We start from the raw sequence: 12,836 nt of genomic DNA, 5'->3' as shown, positions 1-12,836 counted from the left end.
ACCAAGCTGTCTTTGTGTTACTTTTTATCGTTAATATAAGTTATATGGATGTTTTTAGTTTTGCGGTTTTGGCGCGATTTAATCATGCAGTCGTGTAGCCCATGTAGCATCAGGTTGCTAGTTTGCACTTCCTGGCGGTGTTAACAGTATATGTGTGCATGTTTAGGAGCAGGGGTGTAGGAAGAGACAGAAGATTTGTGTTTTTCATTTTTTGGGTTATGACTTTTGTTGTTTTCTGTTTTGTTACCCCACGCTCTTGTGTTAATTTCGTCACGAGGTGGCATCATTTTCTTCATGTGTATTCTTTTTTTTTCTATAAAACGTTCTTCTGTAAAAAAGAAAATGTAAAGCTCTGCAAACAATCCCGCTGTGTTTTGCTGAGGGAGCAGAGGTGTAGGAAGAGACAGAAGCTTAATAATCTCTGTTGATGTCTTCTGCAGAAAATAAATACAGAAAAGCAGCGTCTTGAGTCCTCTTCCTCCGTGCCCCAAACACACACCTGTTACATTAGCATGCATGTTGTTTATCTCGTTTGTCTATTGGCCCTCTGATGGTCTGGTGACCTGTCCAGCGTGTGCTCTGCGTCTCGTCTGATGGTCGCTGCAACAAGCTCCAACCCTACTGTGACTCTGAATATGATAAAGCTGACATGGTAAATAAAGAATGAATTCACGAATGTGTGACCTTTTGTGGTCCTGAGAGCAACGGTGTGTTACTTGTAAAAATGGGGTCCATGAAGGTAAAGGGATGCATTGTAAAGTGAATGTATTTTAGCCATAACTATGGTTGTTTTCTAAGCTTAACCAAGTGATTTTGTTGCCTAAACCCAACCAGGAAGTGATAATAATGTTTTAATAAAGTGTTGTTGTGTTAACCGAGAGAAAGCCGGCGTGCCCACGCTCAACTGTTGGATGATTAAAAGTGCTGCATGTAACTGCACCGTCATCAGCTTCTTTTTCAGGGGGAAAGTAGTTAAAGAGTCCATTTAAATAGTCCCTGTGATGAAAGAAAGACATCCCAAAAAAAAGATTTGTCACAAACATTAAACGATATGTAATATTCTAAAGGTATTCTAGGCACTGAGTTGGATTTCTCCTCCCAGTTGAAAATAGCTACAAAGAGCCTTCTGGCTGTCGCACCAACATTTCTGTCCTCGCTGCTCCTTCCTGAGCACTTGAATGTCGAGTATGAGATGGAACAACCCTTAATGAATCATACTTATTATATGGAGATCTTTTTAAAAGATGAAGCTGTGAATATTCTCACATCACCAAAAAAAAAAAAAAAAAAAAAAAAAAAAGGAGCTGTGGGAGGGTTAAACGTTTCGGGGGTGACTCATCTCATTGAGCTGGCAGAAGTGGAAATGGAACAGTTATGCTCCTCCACTCTGGTATTGGGTTGGTCTGGCTGTATTTATTATGAGAATGCATCTAATGCTGCTTGTTGAAGTTTCCAAGAAGAAAAAGATAAATGATATTTTTCCATTTAATGAGAAAATGCAGCCCCCTGGAATGACTATGGCTAAAACAGATGTGCCTTCATTTTTTGTCATTTTTAGACTAGAAGATTTTTTCCAAAATATGTTCAATAACATGGAAATCAAAGACTTTTTAGCAATGAAACTATTGTTTATTCTATTTCATAGCTGCTCTTCAAGAGGAAAATCTCAGTTTTGGATTCTTTAAAAATCTCACTCTGACCTCATGATAAGCATAGGAACACTTTGCGTTTTTCTGTTTTCCATAATTCACAGTGTCTGTTATCCATAAGGCCTGATGTTGTTCTTTTTAATTTTAAATTGGTTAATCTGTTACCAGTAAGATTTGAAGAAGTTTATCTAGTGGGAGATCAAGACCTCGACTATATTACTCCAGATACTTTTTTAAGCCTTATTTTTCCCTTGGTTTGCATAAAAATATCTCCATCCAGATGAAAATGTATAAATTTCCATCAACACTGAAATAATCATGCCAGTGGAGGGTGGTAGTGTCTACATTAACGACATGTCAAAATACTTAAGAAGAAAATTCTGAGCGAGCCCAGTGAGCTGATTGTCTTATGGTGAAAACTTCAGAACCTAAACATTTTTTTTGCCCAACAGATCAGCACAGACAAAAGCCCAGAAAAACAAAAGAAAAACCAGAAGAAAAAGCCCCTTTTTTGTTAAGTTTACAGCACATGCTCATGATACAAAACAACAGTGGGCACTGAAGTAGGATGAGATGCCATAAACCTGTTTGTCATTTACACGTTACACTGAGCCTGGGTTTTCATAAATGTTCACTTTCAGAAATTGTTTTTAAAAATCTTGTTGCGTTTTTCTGACCAGAAACGCTGTGTAGAGGTGCAAACGCAGAAGAAAAAGTTTGTTTGGCAAAATGTAATACACGTTAGTGTGGCCAGGACCTAAAACTACGGAAACCCAGAGCGGACGTGGTACTTATAAACTTTTTTTTGATGGTTTTCTCGAGATAACGAGATAATTTACTGATGGTTTTCGAGGCCACTTTTTCTCCCCAGTCCCCTGTTTATATGTGTTTATATGTATTTCCGGCAAAGCTGTACCCATTTTTACCCCCCTTTCATTGAAAACTGAATAAAGTAGCCTATGAATCAAACATGGAATGTGGAGCGTTTGTGTAACAATTCTGCTGTGAAAATGCACAAAGCAAATCCCGCTAAAGAGTTATTTATCTCGTTATCTCGAGAAAACGATAACGGCACCTCTCGTGCATCATTCGGTAACCATGGAAACGGCCTGGTCCCCTCAGCTGGTCACTGATGAAGTCGACTATATCAGCAGGATCACTTAGGTGTAAATGCCTATTGAGCTGCAGTCGAGCCGGCCATCTCCGGCTACTTTATTCAGTTTTCAATGAAAGGGGGGTAAAAATTGGGTGCACCTTTGCCAGAAATACATATAAACACTTATAAACAGGGGCGGACTGGAGAGAAAAAGTGGCCTCGAGAACCATCGGTAAATTAACTCGTTATCTCGAGAAAACCATAAAAAAAAAAGTTTATACGTACCACGTCCGCTCTGGGCTTCCGTATAAATCCCAGCTCAGAGTTTAATAATTAGAAGAACAGAACTGCTTATGTTGCTGATTATACGTTGTTGATAATATACGTTGTCTGACTGACTTTGGTGTACTTCAGTCTGCACAGTTTCCCATCCGCACTGAATCAGAAACACAGATTCTTGATGAGGAGAAGCCTGGTTGCATGTGTTTACGATGTGAACATATGGCGTGCCAACTCCTCCATCTGGGATAGTAACCATCAGGTTCACTCCTCACTAAGGAGCCCTGCTACTTACTTCCATAGAGAACCGTCTGTGCTGGGCCTTGCTGTGGAAGTGGAGCTGGGATGGAGACTGAGCTCCCGGTGTTGTTGCTTCTGGGCTCACTGGGCTGGCATCGTGAGATGGAGGACAAAGCCTGTCTGGAGTCAAGCCTGACAGAAGGAGAACACCATTAACACGCTTGTGCATTCTGATTGGTTTTAGCATCATCCAGCTGGGTTAAAATCTGGTGACTGTGAAACTATAGTAATCACACTGCTTTCATGCTAATCAGAACATTCAGGGACCTGAAGTGTTTGCATTTGTCATATTTCTGTGCACATTTGTTTTGATTTTCCCATAGGACTAAGAGATCTGAACACATCACAGCAGCTTTAAAATCTTTACTCTGGCTTCCAGTCAGTCACAGAATAGATTTTAAAAGCCTGCTGATGGTTTACAAATCCCAGAACGGTTTAGGCCCAAAATACATCTGTGATATGTTCAGAGAATATAAACCCAGCAGAGCTCTTAGATCCAAGGACTCAGGTCAGCTGGTCCAGTCCAGAGTCCAGACTAAACATGGAGAAGCAGCATTTAGCTGTTATGCTGCAAACAAGTGGAACAAACTGCCAGTGGAGATTAAACTTTCACCAAATGGAGACATTTTTAAATCCAGGTTAAAAACATTTCTGTTCTCATGTGTCTATGCATGAAATCTGCACGATATCTTTTAATTTATTTTTATATTCTTTTATGTATTTTTAATGCTTCTTCCACTCCCTGCTGCAATGCTTTTATTTTATGTGAAGCACTTTGAATTGTTTGTACATGAAATGTGCTATATAAATAAATTTGACTTTGACTTTTGACATAGAAAGATGCTGAACAGATGGTTTGTTAATTAGAGAACTAGAACTAACGTTTGAACATCAAGGGCAAACATCCTTCTCTGGTCCATGTGAATCAATAAATTCAGCTTCAAAGCTCCATATCTGAACCTGAAGTCCGTGTGGCTGCAAAGTGTAATTAGGCCTGTCATGGTAATGATATAATTATCGCCGAGCCTCATGATACAGTATGTGGACTTACATCATCTACGCTGACCTCCATTTTACCTGATGTGTTTGTTGTTTACATAAATCTGTCACAGACATTTCAGTAAACTGGAGCAAACAGCAGCGTTTTTTTTTCCTAATGAAAAGAAAAAAATATATACACATTTCGCTGTTATTTCTGATCCTGCTGCTTCTGTTTGGCTCGTCTGCTCTCTGAGTCTGTGTTTGGGGCTCAGGCAGCCCCTTCACACCAAGCCACAGTTAACTGGGTGAAATGAAGATAACATGTTATTTGAGGATAATTAGTGTTTTGTGGAGGAGATGCGGAGAAGAAAAGAAGGTAAGACGTGCAATGAAGGTCTCAAGAGCCAGGTATCAAAACACAGACATTATAGTTATGTGGTATTTGCTTTAACATGTGCAATTTTGATCCTTCAGTTGATATACAGTTTGTAACACAGGCTTATTTACTTTTCTCTAGAGGAGAAAATTTGACCTAGTGAGATGTTTTCTTCCATGAAATTGAAGCCAGTTAGCTCCGCTTAACTTAACGCAAAAGGGTAAGGAACAGAAAAACCAAGACCGAGAAGTAAAACATATGTTCGAAACCGCATACTACATACTACATACTACATACTTGCATACTGCATACTCATCGATCAGACAGTATGCAGAGCGTTTACCCACAATGCATTTCGCTCCTGCCCGAGCCGAAATCAGCCGGCCTGAAGCTGATTTCGCTTAAGCTCTAAACTCTGTAAACTTCAGCAACATTTGAAACATTTTCAGGCGAGAAAGTAGTCGTTTAGATCCCCAACGTGTTGAAAACCTGACAAAATACCGGCTATTTACAATTTTGTTCCCACGAATTCGGCGCTACTAAAGCTAGCCGTAGTGAGCAACGCACTTCCGGTTATTTTGACAAAATAAAATACCCGTTGCCTTTTATCATAGGGAAAGCCATTACGATACAATTGGTGCTTTTGTTTTGAAAACAGAAAGTGAACCTACCCTCGTTGTAGCTAGCTTGAAACTGCTGTTTTGATAGGAAATGACGATCGGTGACGTCACGTTACGTTGCATCTTGGGTAGTTTGAGTATGAGTAGTAACCTCATGATGCATACCCAACATTTCGGTGAATCTAGAATGCATCCGGGAACTTAAAAAGTTAAAGTAGGAGTAGTAGGAGAAGTATGCGGTTTCGAACACAGCCATAGTCTACAGTAGGGTTGCCAACCGTCCCTTGAAAAACGGAATCGTCAAATGGACGCGTCCCGTATTGAGCTGAAAAGGGACGCACTTTGTCCCGTATTATCGTAAGAATAAAAGATCGTCCATAAAATGTCAGTGGAATAAATGAATAACACGGCGCTTTATATGAAAATGTAAGGTAAACCTTCTCCCTGGCCCGCTCCTGCTCTGTGACCAATGAGCTGACAGCACATTCATAAAGAAGTACGACAATACGGAATACCGCTCATCTCATTGGTCGAGGTTGCCTAGCTGCGAAGAAGATGGCGGAAGACAACAAAGCAGCATGGGTGACCGTGTTCTATGTCTATGGTGACAGTGACACAGACGCCGGCACTGCTGCGTTAAAGTTCTCGGACCGTACTCCTCCGCTCATTGTGACCTCAATTTTGAAATGTCTTGCTCAGAGTTTTACTCTGTGGCACTCAAAGGCAAACAGCTCCTTGCTGCAGCAAGAGCTCAGAGGAAGTACAGATGGAAAAAGTAGCATTGAGTTGCACAAGCAAAATTGCATTAAGTTCATAAGTTCTATTTTTAAATATGTTTGCAAGTTTACAAGTCTGTTTGCACTTTTGTTATTGTCTATCTATTGTTTTATATTTATTTATACAGTTTTAAGTTTAAGACAGATTTCTGTTTAAAAAAGATATTTATTTTATTCAGTTTATTTTGTTATTTTGTAATAAAGTACATTTCTGCTTAAACTTTTGTTTTTCATGTGTTTATATCACTCAACAAATGCATTTAATTCAACTCAGATTCGAGTCAAATAGTTAAAAAATCATTTCACCACGCCAGGAAGGTTCCTGCCAATGAGGTGTCCCTTATTTTTTTTCCAAGGAGTTGGCAACCCTAGTCTACAGTAACACAAAGTTAAACAGTTAGCCTTCATATTTTTTCTTCTTCTTCTTCTTCTTTACTGTAATGTGTTCATTTATGGTATGCTGATTTGTTTTTAACCACTGAACCGAGCTACTGTAGCTGTTTCCCCAATCCCAGTCTGAACCCAACAGAATTCTGGCTCTGTCATGTTTAGCATTCAGAAATTAGCACCTCAATCTCCCTACATTACTCTTAATAGGATAGTCATTTACAGTAATTACCAATTTTACGAACTATATACAATACAAAAGGGTAAGAGGGACTAATAAAAGTTGCCACCGAACCCAAAAGTCCATCATCTTCATGGAACATTTTAGTATTTCTTTTTAGTTAAGCTAAAGCTAAGCTAGTTTAGCTAAGTTTCACTGCTCTTGACAAACACTTTTCCAGCAGCATGCACCTCAGTAAAAACTTAATGCAAACTGGTAAAGGTAGCTGGTGAACCTAAATAAGTAGATGATGAAGATGAAAATGAGGTAAGAGGACAGACAATGTGAACAAGTTTATAAAATACATAAAATATCACATTTAATAGGCAAAAAAAATATCTGCATGTGGAGGTTAGAGGGGTTGAAAAATGGCACCACCCACCCACTGCTCAGTAGGAGAGAAAGGCTCTTGTCCTGCCCTGACCACGACTGCCCTCAAGTAACTACTTTGATATCTTCTTTTTGGATTCAGCTGTTTCCTTGCGCTTTCACTCACCATTTCATCACTTTTTTTTTTCACACAAGGCCAGCTTCTCGGTTAAGGGTAGATATAAAAAAACTAAATGGTTTTGGTTAGAAAACATAATTGTTTGCCTTTAAATGCCCTGTAATAACATCACATCAAATATCTTGGATTACTGGCTTCTGAGTCCAACCCCTTTGGCTGAGCACACAAAATATACTAGTTACACAAAACAGTAGTTTTAAGGCTGGATGGCACAAAACAGATTTTGTCTTTTTCTTTGTCAGCAAAAATGTAGTTTCTGTTATGTGACTATGTCATGTTTTTCCATGTGACTGGGCCAGATGAATGCTGCTCTGTTGTATGATTAGTTCGCTTTGATACTGCTTTTAATATTAGTGACACTGACATAAGCTGGAGATCATAATGCACTCTAGTTATCCAACTGAGTGAGCAATGACTGTATGAAAAAAGACAACCTTTAGCCATCTGGATGTTTGCTATTTTGGCTCCTGCCATATTTTATTCCAAAAAAAAAAAGAAAAGAAAAAAGAATAATGCTGCCAGTAAGGCTAGATGTGACTGAGAGGGGTTCAAACATCATTGTGACTTGTGTTATAACATTATAACAATGGCAAGGTAGCCACGCTATAGAGCATAGCCTGCTTTATTTATTTCTCTGTTAAGCTACTAAATGATTAATGATTAAAATTGAAAGGATTCCCTCATTTGGAACAGGAGGTTTATGACACTTCTGTACCAAAAACTGTAATCAGTTTGTGTTTTGCCCATCAAGCAGGGTTTCTACTCATGCCTCCTCCACAAAAATCCACATCTGTGTGTTATATTTTGACTATGTTTGCTATGATGCTGCCACATATTTGCAAAATGATCATAGTGACGCCTGCTGTAGTTCTTATCAATCAATTAACACCTAACTATTGCTCAGCTTTTTATTTTTGAATGTTAAGCGGAACACAGAAAAGCAAAATCTCTGCCCAAAAAGGAAAAAAATTAACTCACTATTCTCCTGTTCCTTTCGTTAACATATTGAACAAAAAACAATACATCTCTTCCTGATCCTCCCCAGACTCTCCACAACAAAAGACTTCCTGTTACAGATGTGCATTATTTCAAACTGACCCCAACATCACTAAAAGCCAGGTATATTAAAAGCTAAACTCAGTTTAAAAAAAAAACCTTTCTAGAGTCCCGTGTGAAATCATAGGTGAATTTGCATATGTAGGCGATTGTCAATTCAAACACAATAGGTCATTATTTTCTTCTCTTTTTTTGGTTATGTAACAAGTTGACCAATAAAATGCCATTTCAACGTACATTACAATGGCGTAGCTACGGGTGTGCCAGGGTGTGCCGGTGCCACCCAAAGAGGCAGCTGGCACACCCAAAAAATACCAGTCAGACGATGCGTTGCGACACCTACACCTGCCAACCTGGCGTAGCGTTATTTCTGATGAAATAATAAATGCGTTCAATTGCCAAGCCACAGCGTCTTCCCCTTTAAACTGAGAGCTGCGCAGTGTGCACAGGTAAGCAGCAATATCTTTCTGTCCTGTACTCTGCTGCTGAGCCCAATAGTTGTGTTCAGATGGTTAAATAGCTTTGTTGATCATGCGTAATGTGGATACGTTATGGCTCTGTGAGAATGCACGAGTGTGTTATATTTCACTATGTTCATCTCATTGGGCACACAATGTCTGTGTGTTTTTTTGAGAACACAAAGTGTGCTTTTTGTATTATTTTGTTATTGATTTATTTGAGAACACATGTCACATGTGTGAATCTTTAGACCTGCTGTGAACTACTGTTGACTATTACCGATGAGAACGCGCACAATGTGTGGATATGTTTTGTGTTAATAATGTTGTATTCCAGAGATACATTCTTTTGAATGTTTGTGGTGTAACACACTAAATTTGGCACACCCAGTATTTGCTGGTGCACACCCAATGTCTTTTTTCTGGCTATGCCAGTGGTACAGTATGTTGTATAATGAGGAAAACTGGAAGACCGAGCTAATTAAAAATAAGCAAACAAGAAAAAAACAGATGATAATAAAATGTAAACATGGCAGTTCGTTCCTTGTGTCTTTCAGTAACGGTCAAACAGTTTCTCTGGACTCATGATTATCATTTTATCTTCAGTTTTTTCAATACACATGGACGTGTCGTGAAAATTTTAGCCGTTATCTTTCATCACTGCTGCCTTCCTTCTCATGCTCTCATTCCCAAGGCTGGCATAACCATATGTTAGTGACAAATTACTGACATATGGTAAAAGGGCTGCACTTATATAAACCTGGATTACCTTATCTGTGTTTACAAAGCACTGGACAAAGTGTTTCTCATTCACACATTCACACGCAGATACCATGCAAGGTACTTCCTATTCAAGCAGCTGTCAAAGGGATGAGCTGGGCTGAGAGGCTTATTCAGACACATATGAGCATGTGGAGAATCTGTGGACTAACCATGCAAACTGTGCTGTTGGTGGACCACCAATGCTCCACTTGCGGCAGGCCTATTGCACAGGTGATGTTAATCAGTCATTTCAAACATGCGTTCTTAAAAACCAAAATATCAGTGGCTACAACGCTAAATTCAAAGCTCAGAGGACATCAAGGTGACCACATCCATTTTTTTTTATATTTATCTATGTTAAATAACCCTGATTTTTTATTTTTCAAAGTTTATTGTCCTACAGTTCTAGGGGTGATTCCACCAAGCTGAGAGCAGCATTGGTTGCAAGTATATTTTTTTGCTGTTATCAAGTTAATTTTTGTGTGATTGAAGTTAATCTCGTTATGATGAAAAAAGTTCTGATGATTGATTCCAGACCTGACCTCTACACATTAATTTGGATTCACAACCAGGAGTGAGAAGCATTTCTGTTTACAGTAAAATACCCGCAACAATCCACACTTTGTGTTTAATTTTTGACGAAACTGAACAAACATTAACAATCATTTAACATGAAACAATAACAACACAGACGGGGTAAGATTTTCTTCATCTAAATGTTTTTCCTGGTTCAATGCATATACATACATATAAATATATATAAATACGTATCTACAAAAAAAGTATTCACTCACACATCCAAATAATTAAATTCAGGTGTTCAAATCACTTTCATGGCCACAGGTGTAAAAATTCAAGCACCTAGGCGTGCTGACTCCTACAAACCTTTGTGTAAGAATGGGTCGCTCTCAGGAGCTCAGTGAGTTTCAGTGTGGTACCATGATAGGATGCCACCAGTCCAACTAGTCCAGTTGGTAAATTTCCTCGCTACTAAATATTCCACAGTCAACTGTCAGTGGTATTATAAGAAAGTCAGCCACAAAGTGGTCGGCCATGTAAAATGGATGCTGAGGCGCATAGTGCAGAGCTCGCCAACTTTCTGCAGAGTCAATCATTACAGACCTTCAACCTTCATGTGGCCTTCAGATTAGCTCAAGAACAGCGCGTACAGAGCTTCATGGAATGGGTTTCCATGGCCGAGCAGCTGCATCCAAGTCAGACATCACCAAGTGCAAATCAAAGCGTCTGATGTTCTGGTGTAAAGCACGTCGCCACTGGACTCTAGAGCAGTGGGGAGGTGTTTTCTGGAGTGACGAATCACGCTTCTCCATCTGACAATCTGATGGCCGAGTCTGGGTTTGGTGGTTGCCAGGAGAACGGTACTTGTCTGCATTGTGCCAAGTGTAAAGTTTGGTGGAGGGTGGATTATGATGTGGGGTTGTTTTTCAGGATCTGGGCTTGGCCCCTTAGTTCCAGTGAAAGGAACTCTGAATAATTCAGCATACCAAGAGATTTTGGACAATTTCATTCTCCCAACTTTGTGGAAACAGTTTGGGGGATGCCCCCTTCCTGTTCCAACATTACTGAGTACCAGTGCACAAAGCAAGGTCCATAAAGACGTGGATGAGCAAGTTTGGTGTGGAAGAAGTTGACTGGCCTGCACAGAGTCCTGATCTCAACCTGATAGAATACCTTTGGGATGAATTAGAGCGCAGACTGCGAGGCAGGCCTTCTGTCCAAAATCATTGTCTGACCTCACAAATGCGCTTCAGGAAAAAAAAAAAGGAGAGAAAAAAGTGGAGACTGTGTTTTCAAATAGTTAAGATGCTTACATATTATCTGTTTATTTGATATTATTTCTTCTGTGAAAGCCATAGGTTCTGTGGTTACTGTTCCTTTACAGGTGGCATGTTATGCCCTTTTTAACAATTTGAAAATCCAACCTTTTTGACATTTCTACTGATAAATGCAGAAAACAAAGGAAGTTAGGTACCTAAAAACACCACAAAATGGAGTCTTTCTTGTTTGTAGAGATTGGCTTGCTATGATTAAAGTGAAAGTCACAATAATGACCACTGAAGCAAAATTTCATACAAATATATTGTGAGCACACCAGCCTTAGTAATGCAAAACTACCAACCAGAGTAGTGGGAAGAAGAGTCTTTATACATTATTGTATTCAGTAAGGGATGTGTGTTTGATGCATATTTTGAATGCTACCTGCTGTGAAGTTTAAGCAGCACTTTGATCTCATGTTTTAGTGGCCAATACTGGCAACCGCATGGGTATGGTAGACATGTCGGCAGCCTCTGAGCGTATGCACATGTGCGTTATAACATAAAGCACTCACAGTTTCCATGGGGACATTGGGTAACTAGGGAAGGTCTCCGTATTGAAGAGGAGGCCCCATCAGTATGCTTCTTTGAAGTCTCCTTCTGAATACTGTTTTTTATTGACACATTTATTTGCATGTATTTATATGCATGCACAAATCATGAATATTTACTGCTCAACCTATGGCCTCTTTCACACTGAATACACAGACTTCATATTGTGAGCTAAACTTACTGCTAATAGTCATTAGATAAAGCAGAACAGTAGGGCAGGGAAGCTCTCAGACTTCAAAATGCCTGGAGGAGTTTAACGAGACATCTAAGCAGCATTACAGATAGGCTGTTGACAAGCCATGCGTTGGGCAATATTGACTGACAGTGTAAATGGGCTAGGAGGATAAAATGACAACTTGTTAGCTGGTCATTTGAATATCACAGCTGCCTGCTCCTTTGATCTCCTGATGCTTATTCCAGTAAAGCCGAGTCCGATATGAGCCACAGACACACTCACACACAGCGCCTGATTGTTAAGAGATATAGATGGATCTGATGGTCTGACATCTTGTAATGAAAAGGACGATCCACAGTACACCACATGATTTTGCAGCCTTTTCAGCTGAAACTGTGCTTGAAGGAAAGAAAAGAAGAAATGATTTAGGAAAGTAATGGAACCTTCCTGAAAAATGGTGTAATTAATATCCAATTTTGAACATTTTCATAATCACATTCATTTCAACCCACGAGCTAGTCAATACAGTCATCAGGCAGCATAATACTGGGCTCAGTTTTTCAGTAAGATCGCTAAAAGACCGGGCAACCTTTATTCCCATATCAGAGAGAATAAGAATAATTTTAATGTTGAATATACAACAATTCAGTTCAGTCATTTCAATGATCTAATATTATGGGTGTGTCTATGAAAGCATGAACAGCTAGAATTACCATCTTGAGGTTGCGTGCCTCTTCCAACTTAATTCCAAGTTGAATCCATATCTGTCCAGACTCATTTAGACTAATGTTCTGTGTGTTATAACT

At 39.4% G+C, this 12,836-nt stretch overlaps 1 protein-coding gene across 1 annotated transcript in view; it reads right to left on the bottom strand.

The window, feature by feature from the left end:
- Positions 1 to 12,836, bottom strand: part of cdk18 (cyclin dependent kinase 18) — a 73,638-nt gene that overhangs the window by 24,284 nt on the left and 36,518 nt on the right. The window contains exon 3 of the mRNA XM_075460140.1: positions 3,320 to 3,456. Coding sequence (XP_075316255.1) covers positions 3,320 to 3,456 — 137 coding nt within the window. The remainder of the gene's footprint in view (positions 1 to 3,319; positions 3,457 to 12,836) is intronic.

Source organism: Odontesthes bonariensis, chromosome 3, assembly GCF_027942865.1.
Source record: "Odontesthes bonariensis isolate fOdoBon6 chromosome 3, fOdoBon6.hap1, whole genome shotgun sequence".
In the NCBI taxonomy this organism is placed as follows: domain Eukaryota; kingdom Metazoa; phylum Chordata; class Actinopteri; order Atheriniformes; family Atherinopsidae; genus Odontesthes; species Odontesthes bonariensis.
This window is presented reverse-complemented; position numbering and strand designations above follow the sequence as displayed.